The following is a 17,729-nucleotide window of genomic DNA, read 5'->3' as shown; positions in this document are numbered from 1 at the left end:
TGTCCGTTGCTTTTTTCAAAATTAACTGGTATATAGGATGTTCCTTCGTTTAGAGGATGACCTGTGGCATATGGGTCGATTTTTACTTTTCCAGTGGTCATGTCGAATCCTTTTTCGTATTCAACTAATATTTCAGAGTATTGTGTTCTGTGAAGTGGATTCCTGTATTTACATGCAAGTTCTGTTTCTTGATATATTTGAAAACGTGTCAATTTATTTTCTATATTGTCTATGTTTCTAAAATTAGAACTTAGTTTTCGTGATGGATGGACTTGTTCATATGGAATTGATTGTATAAAATATTTTTCGTGAAATTTTATCATACGAGCGTGTATTTTTGCTACTTGAAATGTTGTACATGTATCTTCGGGGAACCAAACAATGGTTGCTTGTGTTCTCGTTGTAGGGTCGCAATAACCTTGATCATTTTTACAAGGTAATCGGATTCCTTGATAGATCATTGTATTATCTGATAAATCTCGTGTTAGTTGTATTTTTTCGAGTTGTATTTTCCAATCGAAAAACATTATTTCTTGGTATCCTTTATTTTTTGTGTCTGCTTTGCAGTTTGATGGGTTATTTATACCAATGTGTGGTATCCAATGTTTATCGTGTAGGTCATAGGTTAATCGTCCGTGTGCGCCGTTATACGGGTATTTTTCGTCTAGTTTTATATGTCCTTGGTGTCTTTCAAGTTGTGATTGATGTACAGAGTCTGAAAAAACTTGAAAATTAACTAACTTTCTTGCGGAGTTTTTATTTTGTGTGATGTTTAGTCTAAGTAATTCATTTTTACAATCGTCGGGATTGAGATGTAAAAGACGTTCTATATTACTTTGATAGAATGATTCATGGTCAAGTCGGTTTTTGTTTCCGTTCGAGACTTGTGAACAATGTACTTTCTTTTCGGAAACTGTTGCTGTGAATTTATAACCTGTAACTGTTGTTGCTCGGGCTTTTGAATAGAGTGTTGCTATTACATCTGTGGTTTCTATAGCTTGTGGTTCTGTTTCACATTGTGATACTTGATTTATTGCATATTTATGTAGTGTTTTTTGTTCATTTTCTTCACAATCGTAATGTGTTACTAATAAATCTTGTGGTCCTGTACGAGGGGAAGGGTTTATGTTTTGATTTGAGATTACTAGAAAAAGGAGTTGGAGAAAAATTAAAAATTTTAGAATATACATGTGTATGATAATCCTGAGTATGGATTATAAAATGTAATGTAGCCAATTGTGTTTTTGGTATATCTGTCGTATTTGTATATTACTTCAGTAGTTATAAACGGTGGTGGTAGTGATTGAGCTGTTATGTTAGGTGGATTTAATGGGTAGGGATGTTGGGTAATATTATTTAACTTAACTGTGATTTCAAACTTTAATTGTAAACTGTTTTGTTGGAGTATTTGAATATTGTGATCACGGATATCGTTGTGAATATCTTGGCGATATTGTAATCTATTAAGTGCCCAGTTATGAAGGCGGTTACTTTCTTGATGTTATCCAAATAATGGTGGAGGTGCTGTAAATGTATTCCAATCTAATCTTAAAGGAATATTTGTTAATGATTGTTCTCGGTATCTTGCGTCGAGATTGTTTGGAAAAGTTAAGTTAAGGGGTGTCGGTGAAGTTTGACTAATTGATGGTGTTGATGGGAGTGATAATGCTTCGGGTAGTGATGAAGATGTTGTATCTGTAGAAATGTCTATGGGGTCATTGACTAAATTTGGTTCACCTTGTGTGAATGAATGTGTAGTCCAATATGGAAATCGTGATGTTTGGTTTGTGGGGTTGAAAGGATTTTCACGTATTTGCTCAGATGTTGGTGTTGAACCTAAGTAGTCTGAGGGTAGGCTTGAAGTGCTTCGTTGTGAAAAAAGTGTAGGAGTTTCTGGTGTATTACCAGTGGGATTTTCTGGAGTGCTTTGTGGTGGTGATTGAGGTATTTCAAAATGAACTCGGGGAGTTTGAAAATTTCTATTTCGTCGAGGATGTATAATTTGTCTATTTATTTCAACTGTATTTTGATTTTGACTAAGATTTCGTATTCTACTTAGTTCTTGTGGTAGTGTTGGGTAAAGATTATATGTTGGTTCACTTAGAGGTGCTTGTCGTTGAACTGGTTCTAGTGGTTCAGATAAACGAGCGTGCCGTTCTTCAAAAGTGTATGGATTATCTTGAAAAGAAATTCGTGTAGATGTTTGAGGATTTTGAGTAGTTGAAGGTGGTGTTTGGTTATCTTGGGATGATGTCGGTGAAGACTGACTTTGTGACTGTTGGGTAGCAATTTTTGATAGTTTTTTGAATTATTACTTTAGTGAGAAATTTTGTGTTTATTAAAATATTCTTCCAAAAAAAGAATTAGAAGGATTGTTGCTAGGGCAAATGTGAGGATTGCTTTCTTTATACATTTACATATTGTCAAAATGAGGGATGATAAGAATGCTATGAAAATTACAAACAATAAAAAAATATCAGTTCTACTGAAAATTGTTCGTATCATTTAGACAAGTTGTATAAATCGTACCTGTGGATATAATCAAGGGTTTTGGAAAGTTGGAGGAATAGTTCGAGTATAGTGTAGAAAATTTAAAAAATGTTACAAAAAATGATTAGGATTATTAGAAAAGATTCAAGTATATCAAAAAGAAATATTATAAAGGTTTCAAGTATTGTAAAAAAATGTTTAAAATTTATGAGTATTTGAGTAACTGATTGAGAGAAGAGCATTTAAGAAATGATCTCTTGGTCGAATATTTTTTGCTGTTCGAGGCGATTTTCTAGTGTGGTCGGATTATTTATTAGTTTTTTGACAAGTGGGTTGAGTTTTGTAAAAAATTGTTGGGGGCAATTTTCATGGTGACTGGGAGGTCGTCTTTTTCTTTATTTTTGTTTGTCAAATGATCCGGGGTATGGTGAGATTTTTATACTTTAGGCTAATTAAAATGTTCATTTTGTTACTTTAGGCTAAGTTAACAAATTTGCTTTGGGGGTATTCGTGGTCTGAGTTGGGGAAATATTGTTGATCTTTGGGTTATTAGATAAGGGAGGGGTACGGTATTATGGTGATATTTATTTTAGTTGTCAAGTTGGAGTGGTTTGCTTATTTTTGACCTGGAGGTCGTAAAGTTATAGTTATAGATGTGCCTGGAGTTCTATATGATTCGTCTAATTGGTCTTAGTTTGAGTTAGAGAAAGTGACGGATTGGATGAATCCTATTGGTTTATTTTGAACTAGAATTATTACGTATTTGTCAGCATGTTATTTTGAAAAATGTAAATGAAAAATGTTTCGAAGGTTTCAAGATAGTGAAGTATAATGTTAAAATTACTTTTGAAATTCCACTTTCTTTAAAATTTTAGATTGGGGGATGAATATTTTATAGTTTTTACGTGGTTGATTTCGGAGTCTTGTTGTTTTTCGATTTTCTGATTTGTCGATTTGTTCTTGGGGTATTATTTGTTCGGTCATTTTTCTATTTTTTCTTTGTTTTGGAGATTCTTTATGGTTTTGTGTATTGTTTTTGGTGGTGGTTGGTTTTGTGTTTTGATTTTCGGTGGGGTTATCATTTTGTTCTGTGTTTTTCAGATGTGGTTCATTTTGAATGATTTTTAATCCTGTGAAAGAATATAATTGAGTTAATTCGCGGAGTGCGTATTCTTTTGGGTAATAAGGTAATAGGTTGTTTCGATGTTGAACGATTTCTTTTTTGTTTGAGTCGGTAATTTTATATGTGACATCAGTGGGTTTTGCAATTATTTGGTATGGTCCTTTTCGAAGGGGTTGTAATTTTTTAGAAATTCCTTTTTGAGTATTAAAATTAGGTATTAAAACAAATGTTCCAATTTTTAATTCGGAGGCTGGTGTAAAACGTGAATTGATTTGTTCATTAATGTTTTGTCTTTGTAATAACTTTTTTGTTATTTTTTGATAAATTTCATTGTGTTTTTTATCTCTATTTAGAATCCATTCGGTGTGTGTACCGGAGGCTAGTTTAAGAATTTGTGGGTGATGAAAATGATCTTCATCGTGTGTATGTAAAGGTAGGTTATAACAAATTGAATCTTCATTTGGTTGACAATAACCTTGTGCGTTTTTATGAGAATTTGCTGTAAACATTATTGGTTTGCGTGGCTTTTGGTTAAAAACCATTTCGTATGGTGACATTCCTAAAGTTGTCGTTATTTGTGAATTATATGCTAAGGGAAATAATTTTACATCTGCTGACCATTCGGTATATTTTGTATCATTTCCGTTGATGATACATCTAAGATATTCTTGTAATGAACGGTTCATACCTTCGACTAAGCCGTTTGTCCAAGGTGCATGAGATGTACGTGGTTTGTGTTTAATGTTATATAAATGACATAGTGTGATAATTTCATTATTTATGAATTCTGTACCGTTGTCTGTAACTAAAATTTCTGGTAGTCCGAATTTTGCTATCCAGTGTTCATAGAGTGTTGTGTAAGCGTAATAAGCGTTACAATGTGGTACTGGGTTAAGTGCTACATAATGTGTAAATGCGTCAACAATTACTATAATGTAGGAGTTTCCTTCGGATGAGGGTGAAATTGGTCCTTTGGTATCAAATGAGATACGATGGTTAAAGTACAAGCTTTGTCCTTTAAAATCTTGTTTTTGTGCTATTTGTTTTTGATTTGGGTAAGGTTTATTTAGTTGACATACTATACAGTCATTGCATAGTACTTTTATCCAAATTGGTGCATTTGGGAAGTAAAAATTTTGTATAAAATTTGAATATGTTTTTTCTGATCCAGAGTGTCCTTTAATATTTTGTGTATGTGAAATATCAAAAGCTATAAGAATCATACTTAAAGGGAGACATGGAACTGTAGATTCATTCAGGTTATACTCTAAAAGGTCTGTATTTTCGTTAATTGTTGTGTTGTTAAATTTGCGAAAGTATCGGAGGAGTGTTTTGTTTCCTAGAATGGTTGAATCTGCTTTGAAAGGTTTAGTTTTATATTTGTGCCATGATTTCAGTTGTCGAATTACTGGGTCAAGGTTTTGATATTGTTTCAGTGTTGAAATTGTAATTATTTCTGTTGGGGGGAGAAAAATGTTTTCGATTTCTAATTTAGATAAGGGTATTGTATCAAGTGGGTCGTGAAGGTCAAAAACTTGATTTATTGTGTATTTTGAATCATTTGTTTGTGGTCCTGATAAATTTATTTTATCAGTTAAATCTTCTTTTTCAATTAGTGGAAAATGGTCTTTCTTAGGCGGGTGTTGTTTTGTTTGTTTTTGTTGGGTGTTATTTTTTATCCGTTGAGAATATGGGATTGGTTTGAAAGTTGATGTTCCAAGTAGATCAACTTCATAATGATTATTTTGACAATCTAAATAAAGTGGGAAATGTTGTAAATTATTTATTTGTGATTGTTCAATATCAGTTTTTACTGCATATTTGCATTCCAATCGGGGTGATGTTTCGGTTTCTGCAAGGTAGAATTTTATGTTTTTGGGTATTTCAACTGTTGTTTTTCGTGTAAGTAATTCAGGTGGTGTATTTCGACTTAAGGTGTCTGGTAATGCAAGATTTTTTCCTGCAGTCCAAACTATATGTAAGTTTGGAAATTTCATTAGATTTAGTTGAAATCTGTAAACTCGGTGGTTTGGGTTAGATTTTTGTGTAAAGAGAAAGATGATTGGTTTATGGTCTGTGAATAGAACTGTTGGATGTTTTGATCCAAGTATCAGAAATTCATATTCTGTCAGTGTATATATTATGGCTGTACATTCTCTCATTAGAGTTGAGAGTCGTAGCTCTGCTTGAGTGAATAATCGAGAATTTGCTGATATGAGGTTCATTTTATTTGTACCATTATGTGATTGTAATAGTGCTGCACCGATGCCAAAGTTCGAAGCATCGCACATTGCATAAAATGGTTGATTTGAATCTGGAATTGTGTTTGAAATTTGTTCAGTTAAAAGTTTCTTTATTTCTTCAAATCGTGTTTGATGTTCTGTGTTCCATTCAAAATTATTTTGTTGTCTAAGGATGTTATAAAATGGTCGTAGATATAATTGCATTTTATAAACATATTTACTTAAAAAGTTTAACATTCCAAGAAATTCTTGGATTTTCTTTTTATTTGTTGGTGGTTGAAGTTTTTGAATAGCGTCAATGCGTGATTTCAATGGAGTGATTGTTTTTCTTTCTATATTATGTCCTAAGAATTTAACTCTTGTCAAAAAGAAGTGTGATTTATCGGGGGCGGCCTTCAGATTTTCGTTCTGAAGTATTTGGTGATATTTTTCTAAAACATTGAACATCTCGTCTTTTGTTTGTGATTGCATAAAAACATCGTCTAGATAGGTGATTGCGTTTTTCTTGAGTATTAGTGGTCTAAAAATTTTGCTCATAAAAGCTGAAAATGCTGCTGGTCCTATGGATATTCCATAGAATAAGCGGTTGAATTCATATTGTTGGTTTCCGATAACAAATTGTGTTAAACGTCGTGATTGTTCATCTAGTGGCATTTGATTGTATGCACTATTCATATCGGCGGTTGTAAAGTATTTGCCGTTTATTTTTGTTAAAATAACTTGTATTGGTTCAATGGGCCAATTACATTTTGATTCATCTATAAGTGAATTGAGGTATCTAGCATCGAGAACGATTTTTAATGATTCTCCTTTAGCTAGAATGATTACGGGGTTGATAAATGTGTTGCCTTTTGGTTGTTCTTCTTTATTAACTGGTGATATAATGTTGTATTGTTCTAAAATGTCGAGTAATCTGTTCACTTTATCATGTAAGTGAATTGGTACTTTACTTGCTCTCTGTTTTTTGAAAACTGCGTCTGGTTTTAACGGGAGATGTAGTGATGAACTGATTTTTCCAACATCGAATTTTGATGTTGCATAGACTGATGAATATTTAATTAGCTGTTTGGCTAATTTTTCGAATTCGTCTTGTGTTATTTGTGAATGTTGGAAATTAAACATTGTTAAAAATTTCTGTTGGTCCTCTGTGTAGTTACTTATGTTGAATGTAGGTTTGAAATATGGAGTTTTTGTGAAATAATCCGTATTTCTGTTTTCGTTACTTATTATATTATTTATAGATAATTCTTCATTAAGAATTGTAGATTGGCAAATATCTAGTAATTGGAGTATATTATTTACGCGATAGGCTTTTTCGTGTATTGGTGATATTGTAGCGTTGGTTTCACAATATCCTAAAAGTCCTAAAGGTAATGTTACTTGGTAAGGTGTGTTGTTATAGACATGTAAGGAAATGATATCTGAATTCGAATTTTTCAAATATTTTATGGATGAGATTGTGATTTTGAAAAATTTGTGAATAGGTTTGAATTCAAATTCTGACATATAAAATTTTTGTTTGTTTTGTTCTTTATCATATTGGTGAACTAGTTTGATTGAAAAATTATAGATATTTCCTGATAGTGGTTTTAGGTGTTTTCTTTGTTGGTTAAATATCGGGTAGAATTTTGAAAAGAATGGTGGTTGTTTATTTAATCTTTGAAAAAATGTTAAGGATGTTTCTTTTGTTTTTGTATATTTATCTTTGATTAATATTTTACTATTTAGTATGTTAATTGTTGGTATATACTTCGAAATAAATGGTATTCCAATGATATTATATTTAATGTCAGTGATATGGAATATTTGTTTAAATGGCTTATTTAAAATTTTGCTTTGTTCCATTGTTCTGGTGGGGAGGAGAAATAATTGGATTTTTCCGTAGTTTATCAATGTTGATCCTTGTGCTGTTGCTAGTTTGCTGGAGGTTTCAAGAGGTGTTAGCTTTGGGTGTAAAGTTTTTATTTCATTCCATGTGGGGATGTTTATTATGTTTGATTCTGCTCCTGAATCAATTAAAAAATCTATTTCAAGGTCTGGTGGTTGAAATTCTTTATTTCTTGGGCTTTCTAAGAGAAATGGTATTGTCCAAATTTTTTCTTTGGGTTGTTCTTTTTGTATATTTTGATAAATGTGGTTTGTATTCAAGCATTTTGTTTTGGTATTTTTATTGGTTTGATTTGTAGTGTTAATCTCATTTGTTTCTTGTGTCGTTGGTGTGGAATTTATGGGTGTAGTGTAATAATTTTGAAGAAATTCTGATTGATTTTCATATATGTGTGATGAAAAGGGTTGTTCATATATGACAGATTCATAGTCATTTTCGACTTTTATCATATTGATAGAAAGAGTGTTTTCAGTATCACTTTCTGAATCTGATGATGTACAGTTTATTTGATTGAGTTGTAACGTATCAGTTACTGTGTCATCAATACCTGGAGGGTCTGATGTTGTTTCTGGATTTGACTGTACTTGATTGATTTGTCTTTGATGTTTAGGTGTACTACTTCTGTGGCGATTATTAGAATTATTATAGTTATTATTATTCCGGTGTGGTGATTGGGAATAATTTCTATAACGATTATTATAACTTGAGTGTCGATTTTGTGAATTATTTCGCGATCTGTTTTGGTAATTATTGTTTGGTCTGTTATAGTTCGATCTATTATATGAGTTATTCCTTGATTGATTGTTCGGGTAATTCTGGTTTCGGTTGTTTGAATAACTTCTATTTCGATTATAGGAGTAGTTTCTATTCCTATTGTATGATGAATTTCGTGATTGGTTGTTTGGATAGTAGTTATTTCTTGATTGGGAATTAGATCTAGAAACAAATCGTTGTGTATTTGAATTTGATCTGGAGTAGTTATTTCGACTATTTGGTCTATTGTAGTGATTTTGTGATGAATTATTCGTGTTTCTTCGTTCTGGTGATCTTCCTCTATAACTTGAGTTATATGGTGATTGATTTCTTGTATAATTTGTATTGTTCGGGAGTGGTTTTCCTGAACTGTTGTTGCTGTAGACGGTTTTGTTCGGTAGATTTTGATCTTTTTTCATGTATTGATAGAATGATTTATTTGGTTCTTTATATTTTTGAGGTTTATTTTGATTGTCTTGCTGTTTTTGTCTACATTCGGAAATACTATGTCCGTATCGTCGGCAATAATTACACCATTTTTTGAAAGATGGTTTGCCTTTGAAGTTTGGGTTCTTTTCATAAATATTGAGTATTTCAGTGATTTTTTCAACGAGGTCTGTCTCTGATTCCTGTATATTATTAATATTAGTGGGAGTCGTTTCAATTCTGTTAACGTATTGTAGTTTCAGATTTTCCGTTTCTTCTAGTTTCATCGTGATTTCTGCTTGTTCTAATTTGTCTACTAGTTTTCGAAAATCTAAATCGGGTTCTCGAATTGAAGAAGGATGGGATGCTCTCTTTTTTATTGCTATTTTTCTTAATTGTGGTGTTAAGGTCATCATTAAGATTTCTGTCATCTTTGTGTTTTTATAGTCATGTGTATTTAATGAATATGCTTTTCGAACTAGTGTTTCGATTCGTACTGCTATTTGCTTGATGGTTTCGTTTGGTAATCTGCGAATTTCATTACATAAAACTCTTTGTTGTTGTTTGTTTCTTTCGGAGTCAAACATTTTTGAAAATTCTTGTGTAAACCTTTTCCAGTTTGATTTTATTTCTAGAGGTAGTACTGAAAACCATTTTTGGGCTGCGCCATCTAAGGTTGTTTGTATTAACGCTGTGCGTCGATGTATCCAGTTTTGATGTAGTGGCGTATTAATTGGTTCAGGTCCAATATTTAAAATCAGGTTTGCTGTTACTGCATTTAAATAATCTTCTACAGAGTATTCAGGGTCTGTTCCTGTGAAAACCATTAAAGGTTTGTTTGATGTTATTGATGATCCACCCATAAGGTATGGATTCATTGTCATTTGTAATGATTCTGCTGCATTTGGCATTTGAGAAAAATTCGAAAGTTGGTTTCTTGTTATTTCATGTTGTTGGAGATAATATGGGAGTGGTATTTCATTTTGCATTTGTGATGCTTGATACGAGTGTGCAGTCATTGGATTTTGTTGTTGAATTGGTTGAAAAGATTGTGTATTAATTAGATTTTGTTGTTGAATTGGTTGTTGATGTTGTGCATCTATTGGTTGTGGAGAAAAATTTCTATGATTTGTACGTGTTCTCTGTATTCCTTGTCTACGATATTCTTGAGTATTTGGTGCAAATATATCTGGTTGTAAGAAATCATCATCTGAGGATAAATAATCCATTTGGTAAGATGTCTGTTTTTTATTTTTATTTTGTTGAAAAAATGGGTAATTTTCACTGTGATCCTGTGGAGGATTTGTTTGGAAATTTATTGAATTAGGTTGAGTCATTGGGTTATCCCAATTTCGAGATCTTGTATATTGGTTAAAATTTCTTTGTGTTTGGTTATATGTTTTTGATGGATGTGTATAATTATAATTATGGTCTGCAAAGTTGTTTCTAGTGAATGTTTTGTGTGTTTTTGATGGTACTGTCATGGGTCTGTATGTTTGGTAATCCATATGTGAGTATTTAGGGGCAACCGAAGGTTTAACGGTTGATTGTAAGGTTACCTGTGTTTGTGAAGGATTTGTATTTCTTGGTGTTGTTAAATTTGGGCGTATTGGTGAAATACTTTGTTGTGTAGTTTTTGTGTGTACAATTTCTTCATTTATGAAGTGTGATGGTGTCTGGATATCTTGTTGAGTAAGATTCCTAGTTCCATTGAGGTTTTCATTGTGTATAACTGTAGAGTTTAAACTATTATTTTGTGTATCGGGCAAAAATGTATTATAGTTTAATGGTGTTGCATCAATGGTTAATGGTATTACTTTTACATAATCTCTTATGTAAGATATCGTACTTATTGCTTGACTTGAGATTGATTGTGGGAAGCTTATAAATGCGGGATGAGACCATTCGGGGTCCCAAACATAATCTGATTGTTCTGTGATAGCGGTATCATCGTTCGAGTTTTGGGGTCTAAAATTTTTTCTTGCTTGTGCAATTAAATCAATATTGTGTGTGAAATAATCTATTATGAACCATGCCAAAATTTTTTGTAGATCGTGTTTTGTATGTTGTGAAACGTCGTCTTTCGTGAAATTTTCTTTAATGATGTTTAAATAACTAGAGAGTAGTGTGATTTCATGTCGTACTTTCAAATGTTTAGATGTTTCTGTCGGTGAGACATTTGTTATTGGGATTTCGTTTTCTAATATCGAAATATAACTATATATTATTGCGAAAACTTCATTGGTGAATATGGAGTTTGCTCTTTGTGAGTTATGATATTGGATGCTTTTTATATATTCTGAAAAAACTTTTGAAAATTCTAAATCAAGATCGTCTGTTTGAATTGTATATTTTCTATTATTATGGTTTGGTGAGGTGAATTCTATGGAGTAGATTCCATACTGTTGTGTTATGTTGCATATATCTTTTAAGTAGTGGTCTATGATTTGTCTTTTGATTTTTACATCTGGGAACTCTGTTTTACATGGACTGATTCCGGGTTCAAATAAATTTAATAGTAAATTTTTGCAAAATATATGCTGTCCTCTATCAGTGGTTGCATCTACGATAAAAGGAAAGATTTCATCATCATCTGGACTTTCTTCACCTGGGGTGTGCGTTGAGCTCATTTTTTCGTTCGATGACTGTTAATATGTAATTATCAATGTGTCTAATTGGTTGATTCCAATTGTATAAATGTACTGGTTTGTGTTTATACTGCTTTTTTATTCTTCTTTTTCCTCTTTTTGATGAATTTGAAGTTGTTTCTGAGTCAGAGAAATATAATTGATCGTGAAGTGGGCAATTTTTATCTATTGATTCTTTTAGTTTGTAAAGTTCGTCTAAACTGTTGGTTTCTGATTCTGAAAATGCGTTTCGGTTTTTTGAAAATCTTTTTCGTGTTATTTGTCTTTGTTTCGTTATTATTTTTCTTTTTAGTGTTTGTCGTTTTGTTCGAATGTATCCAACTGTTTGTGTATGAGGTGTGATTACAAGGTCGTATTTTTTGTTATCTATTTCACAATTGTGTAAAACGATTGTTTGTTTATTTCCTAGGTTTTTAAATGACATAAGGTTTAGAATGACGGATGCAAAGGGTTGTTAAATGGTTTCTATTTTCTTAAACTGTTAGTTCTTACGATTTTTTGGTTAGCTTAACCTGGGTCTATTTGTTCAGGGTTGGAGAGAAAAGTATATCGATTCCGAAGAATGATTTTTTACTTTCTCGTGGCTAGTATAAGTTAAGGTGTTAACTTACTTAATCTTACTTAGGGGTAGTGATTGTGTTCAAGGGTTGGAGAATAGTAAATCGATCCACAAGGTTCAGGTATAATTAGAACGCGAGTAGTTCGTTAGATACTATTTTAAACTTACTAAGTCTAAGATTTATCCTGGGTCTGGTAAGAGGGGGGGTCAAGTGAAGGATGAATAACCGAAGTTCTTCACTGTTTATCCTAATTTGAATGATTAGTTTTGTTTAAAAATTTCTATTAGTCTTAGGTCTTTAGAAAGGGTTGGGTAGTGAATCGACGTTTGAGGTCGTTAGACACTAATTAAGTGGGTGGGGGAGAACAAAGTTGTTCTGTTTGATCCAAGGATAAGCCTTGATGATCAAATTTGAAATTTAATTAAGTAGAAAATGATTTAAGATCCAAGGATAAGCCTTGATGATCTGGTTTTAAAATTAAGTGAATTTAAGTTTTAATAAATTTTTAAATGTGTGTAAAGGAAAGATTTAGTGTTTTGATGATGTTAGTGGGTTTATGATTGCTGTTATGTTTTAGATGATGGAGCTGGAACAACAGGATGATTTATGATTACTAACCATTTATTGTCATGCTACTAATTTTTATTTTTTATTTTTCAATAAAAATTTTTCAAACATGTTTTGTATATTACTGCAGAGTTTTAGGAAAACGATCTTAGATCTTTTTATCAATCGTTATTGTATATTAATAATTTTGTTTAGCGCCTGAAATGATTTTGAAGATTAACTTCAAGGTTTTATGTTTGCAAATGAAAATCTAAATTCATTGCCAGTAGTATTCTAAATATAAAAGTTTGTTCTGGTTATTGCCTAACTATCATATAGCTATATGGCAAGTTTCTACTTTGTCGTATGTCGTCTCTGGTTCGAGGTCTTCTTCCAATTCCGGGTAGTTCTGTTATGGTTCGGAATATTGGCTCTGATCTATTGAGTCGTAGAGACATTTCGATTAAATTATTGTCGTATAACATTTTGTAAATGTTTTTGTCTAATTTCTAATCTATTTTGGTTAATTCTAAGCTATTAAGGTCTTGTTCGAGACTTATGGTCGCACCAGATGAGTTAGGACCGAGTTGGTTAACTCATAGAGTAATTTCGGATAGGGTACACCGTCTGCTCGTCACGCTATCTTATTTTCGGCCGGATAGATTCGTGCAACTTCTTAGTCTAATACCGATCCTAATCTTACTCTTATACTATCTAGTCTCAGGTTGTTTAACTAGTCTCTGCTAGGCTCAATAGATCTTGGGTATACTGGTTTATTGCGGCTGCTGAAGTGCTCGGGAGAGTCCAACTAATTTCTAAGTTAAATTCAAATCTCTCTGGTGCTGAAATTACAAGTAACTTCAGCACTTACAAATAAGTGGGTTGTTAGTTAGATGGATCATGATTGGTTAATATTAAATACTTTACATTGGTAAAATATCTAATTTATCCAATCATAAAATGTAGTTTAGATCAGGTTCCACATGTAATTTCACGCCCTTTACATAGTTAATAAACCTTAAGCTTTACCTTCTGCAGTATTGTTCTGCTCAAATTGTTGGTCGTTTTCCTTCATTTATGAGTGCTCTTTCTTCGATGACTTTGCTGACTTCTTCTACATTTGACTAGTTTTGATTGTTTTTCTCAGTTATCTTCTGATTTGAACTAGTTGAGTAAAAGTGGACAAATTAATTAAACGCAAGTCAAGGGTCGATTTGGAAATTTTAATGGTTTTTCGATTAACGAACTTTGCCATGCTGATTTTTTAAGGCTCTAAAAATAATTCCGCTAAAAAGTTGATAAAATAAGCAGATTAATTTTACACCAGTGAACAAAACTGAACTCAATTTTTGGGTTTTTACTCAGTAGAATGCCTGTTAACAAGCAAAAAGGGGACAAAAATTACAACAACTTGAATGAAGTTTTTACCAAGACAAAGAGCAAATGATCAGAGCTACCCTCTATGAAATTATCAAAAATTGTTCTCAGGGACGTTTAAAGGACCAGTTTATTCCTTGTCTGAAAATTCTGTTTCACAATCTGCAATAATTATTGCATGAGAGTGAACTCTTTCTTCATTAGGCGAAGAAACGAATGTTCATGTGATGTGAAACATTCTCAGCGAGAAAATGGAATTATTAAGTTTGAATATTATACTTAATTCAACTAGTCCTAAGAGTTTAACGAAGTTGGAAGAAAATAGTTAAGATGGCAAAAACTAGCCTTTTCAGACAAAAAAAACTGGTTTGGCAAAGTCCTTGAAACCTTTTTTGATAAATTCTCTGGTCAATTGTTATTGCTTTACATTGTTTCTCAGACAATGTTTTATTACGTGCACAAAATGTTGCCAATTTTTAAGTGAAACGCTAAAGTTTAAGGATCTTTTGTGACAATAAACAACTTAACACACTATTTGATAAATTTAAACGCATATTTTCATTTTACTCTCTAAATAGTTTTTTTTTCAGCTACAGTTTTATAAATTATCTATTTGGAATTTGAAAAACATTTAACATCGACCAAAATTAAATGATCGGAAATACCATGTTTGAAACTCAATTTTTTATTTAAAGCACTTGTTAGTGTTTTTCCGAGTCCGATTTTTGTAATAAGTTTTCCAACAATGCGATAATGTAACAAACAACAGAGATCAGCAAAACTGTCATTCCGAACAAGGCAATTTTCTTGATTAAACGTTTTCACATTGAATGGTCATCAATTTTTTTTCTGCTTGTTTAAAACGTGTTTACTCCGATAGAAAAATTACTAAAAATGGTGAAAACTGGCATTTTTAGGCCCAGAAAAAATTATTGAAGACTTCAAATTAAAATTGATACTTTCAGAGAGACTATTATACTGGGCGACATTGAAAACGCTTTATAAAAAAATTCGTCAAATTTTAGCTCAATTTGAAAAAGGTTAAAAAATTGTGAAATCTCAAATATTAACAATTTGTAACAAATTTGAACACATTTAGCAGCTAGTTCAAATTCAGTTTTTTCGAAATTTGGGTTTCTTAGTAAACATGAAAAAAATGCCACAAATCAATCATAAAAAAACTTGTTTTGTTCCAAAGAAAAGTGGTATAACCCGCAAAAAGTCAAACTAGCAAAAACCTAAAAATTGGCGATGAATGAGTAAAGGAAGAAGGATTTTTTTCTCTGGGCTTTTGCTCATTAACGAACGTTCTCTTCTGAAAAAATGACATATATTGAAAAAATTGTTAAAAAACAATCTCCATAAACCAAAAATAGAAAGACTTTGTTTTTCAGCCAACTTTTTGGCTAATAAACCAAAACTTGTCAGCAAGCTTTTTTATGACAAAATTTTCCGGTAAAAACCACGCGGTGTTTGAACTTTTCAAATAAAAACTAATCACTAATCATTGGCCTAAAAACTACTTATGAACAAAATTTGCTAATTTCGATCAAAATACAACCTTTTAAAAGTTTGATTGATCATACGTCAACATTTCAGCCATGAACCGCAAATAATTACTGAAAAAATAGCATAATCATAAAGAAGAAAAACATGAAGACAAAAATCGTTCATTTCATCGGTTGTAATTTGCAACTTCATTGTACCAAGACTGTTTTTCAATCTCAAAGATTCTTCTTAGTACATCGGAACATCCTATTGATTTATTTAGTAGATGAGCAACAGCAAAATTCTGCATCGAGAAATTTTAGAAATCAAACGAGACATTTCCTCGTGCTTCCTGTAAGCCACCAAATCTTCGTCCTAAGGCCTGAATACATTGAAAATCCCATAAACGCAAACAGATACAACAAAGGCAAAACTTGAAAACTCGTAAGCAATTTCTCGGATTTAAAAAAAACTTATCAGTGAAAAAATTGTATCGAGCAAGTTAATTTTTGAGACAACGCTGAAATATAAAAACTTTTCTATCATTATAGCTTAACAATTTACCCCTTGGATCACAATATTAAGACATCTTTATGGAAATCATTTCTTTATGGATTTCGCGTATTTCGAACAATTCAACGAGCCCTTTTTGAACAAAACAAATGCACACAAAGGCAAAACGGAGCTTCGCAACACTTGCTATACAACAGGAACATGAAAAAACATAAGTCGAAAAGAAATCATTTATTGAAAAAGACTAAGTGAACCAAAATGTCCATGTCTCGATAAAAACAATTATTGGCCCAGCTAAAGCTGGAGGTATGTGTTTGATATTGAATGATTTTTCTATATTGATGCGGCACAAAAAATGTGATTTGAAAAATTGGACTTCGCCCAAAACCTATCTTTGTTTCTCTACTAAAATAAAAGAGAAGAACAAAAATGTTGAGATAAACAATTTTCCAAAAAAAAACTTTTGTTATACAAAAAATTAAGAAGTCGCCATTTCAGCAAGAACAGTTATCGGGCCCGGTTCTTTCAATTGAACGTTTTATCTCAGATTTGATTGGGTGAATTTCAAGAAATTTCAACAAATTTCTAAAAAACGGTCAAACGTTCAAAAAACGGTCAAAATATATGCAAAATCGATGAAATAAAAAAGCAGGTTATGGCCGATTAAGCAGAGAAAATTTGCAAAACAGGGTTTCTCGCTTCAACACAACCTGAAAATTGGCAAGGTAGTTTTCGCGTACAGTCAGAAATTTCCAAAAAAATTTCAAAGTGTGAAAACTTTGTTTTGTTTGAAGGAAATAACTTTAAAAAAAACTGGGTAAAGTCAATTAAAAAAGGTAAGCTTTCAACAACTTGTTATTTCGATTGAACCTATGATATCAGATTTAGCAGGATATTTTGCGAGAAAAGTACAAAAACTGTGAAAAAACCAATAATTTGACATTTCTGAGAATTATAGCTTTTTGTATGAAAAATAGGGCGTAGCCGCTTCTGCATGTGGGATTCACGCAACCTGTATTTTCGATTGAACCCAAAATCTCAGATTTGGTAGTGTAGTTCCCGAGAAAACTCAAAAACTTTCGTCAAAACTGTTCAAAAAATTAAAATTTTTACTTTTCCGATAGCCATGATTTTTGATATCAGGAAAACTTGGGCGTAGTCGCATAAAAGAATGAGCTTACCGCAATCCGTTCTTGGAGTTGAACCGAAATTTCAGATATAGCAAGGTAGTTTTTGAGAACAATCAAAAAGTTCAAAAAGCGGTCAAAAAAATTTGACTTTCCCGGAGGCGATAATTTTTCAGGTAAAAACGTTGTGGTGACCATTAATTTAGGTGAGTTTTTAAGTACTCGCTATCTCAATTGAACCCGCAGTACCATATCTGAGAGTGCAGTTTTTGAGAAAAGTCAAAAAGATTCAAGAAAACGGTCGATTTAAAAAAATTACCAATCAGAGGTCCATAGCTTTATGGGTAAGAATTATGGGCGTAGCTGCTTATACAGGTTGTGTTTCAAATCCGTTCTAAACTCTGAAATCAAAATTTAAAATTTGTGATAGTTTATGAGAAAGACAATTTAAAAAATCGAAACCATGTTTAGCATTTTCTCCACAGACTTTTTCGAACGCTGTAGACAGAGTGGTAAACTAAAAAAAGAGACTCTAGGGGAGCATGCA

At 32.1% G+C, this 17,729-nt stretch overlaps 1 protein-coding gene across 1 annotated transcript in view; it reads right to left on the bottom strand.

Moving 5' to 3' along the window:
• Positions 1 to 13,752, bottom strand: part of LOC134844919 (neo-calmodulin-like) — a 67,889-nt gene extending 54,137 nt beyond the window's left edge. Inside the window, exon 1 of the mRNA XM_063861744.1 lies at positions 13,707 to 13,752. Coding sequence (XP_063717814.1) covers positions 13,707 to 13,752 — 46 coding nt within the window. The remainder of the gene's footprint in view (positions 1 to 13,706) is intronic.
• Positions 13,753 to 17,729: the final 3,977 nt, after the last annotated feature.

Source organism: Symsagittifera roscoffensis, chromosome 4, assembly GCF_963678635.1.
Source record: "Symsagittifera roscoffensis chromosome 4, txSymRosc1.1, whole genome shotgun sequence".
NCBI classification, from domain to species: domain Eukaryota; kingdom Metazoa; phylum Xenacoelomorpha; order Acoela; family Convolutidae; genus Symsagittifera; species Symsagittifera roscoffensis.
This window is presented reverse-complemented; position numbering and strand designations above follow the sequence as displayed.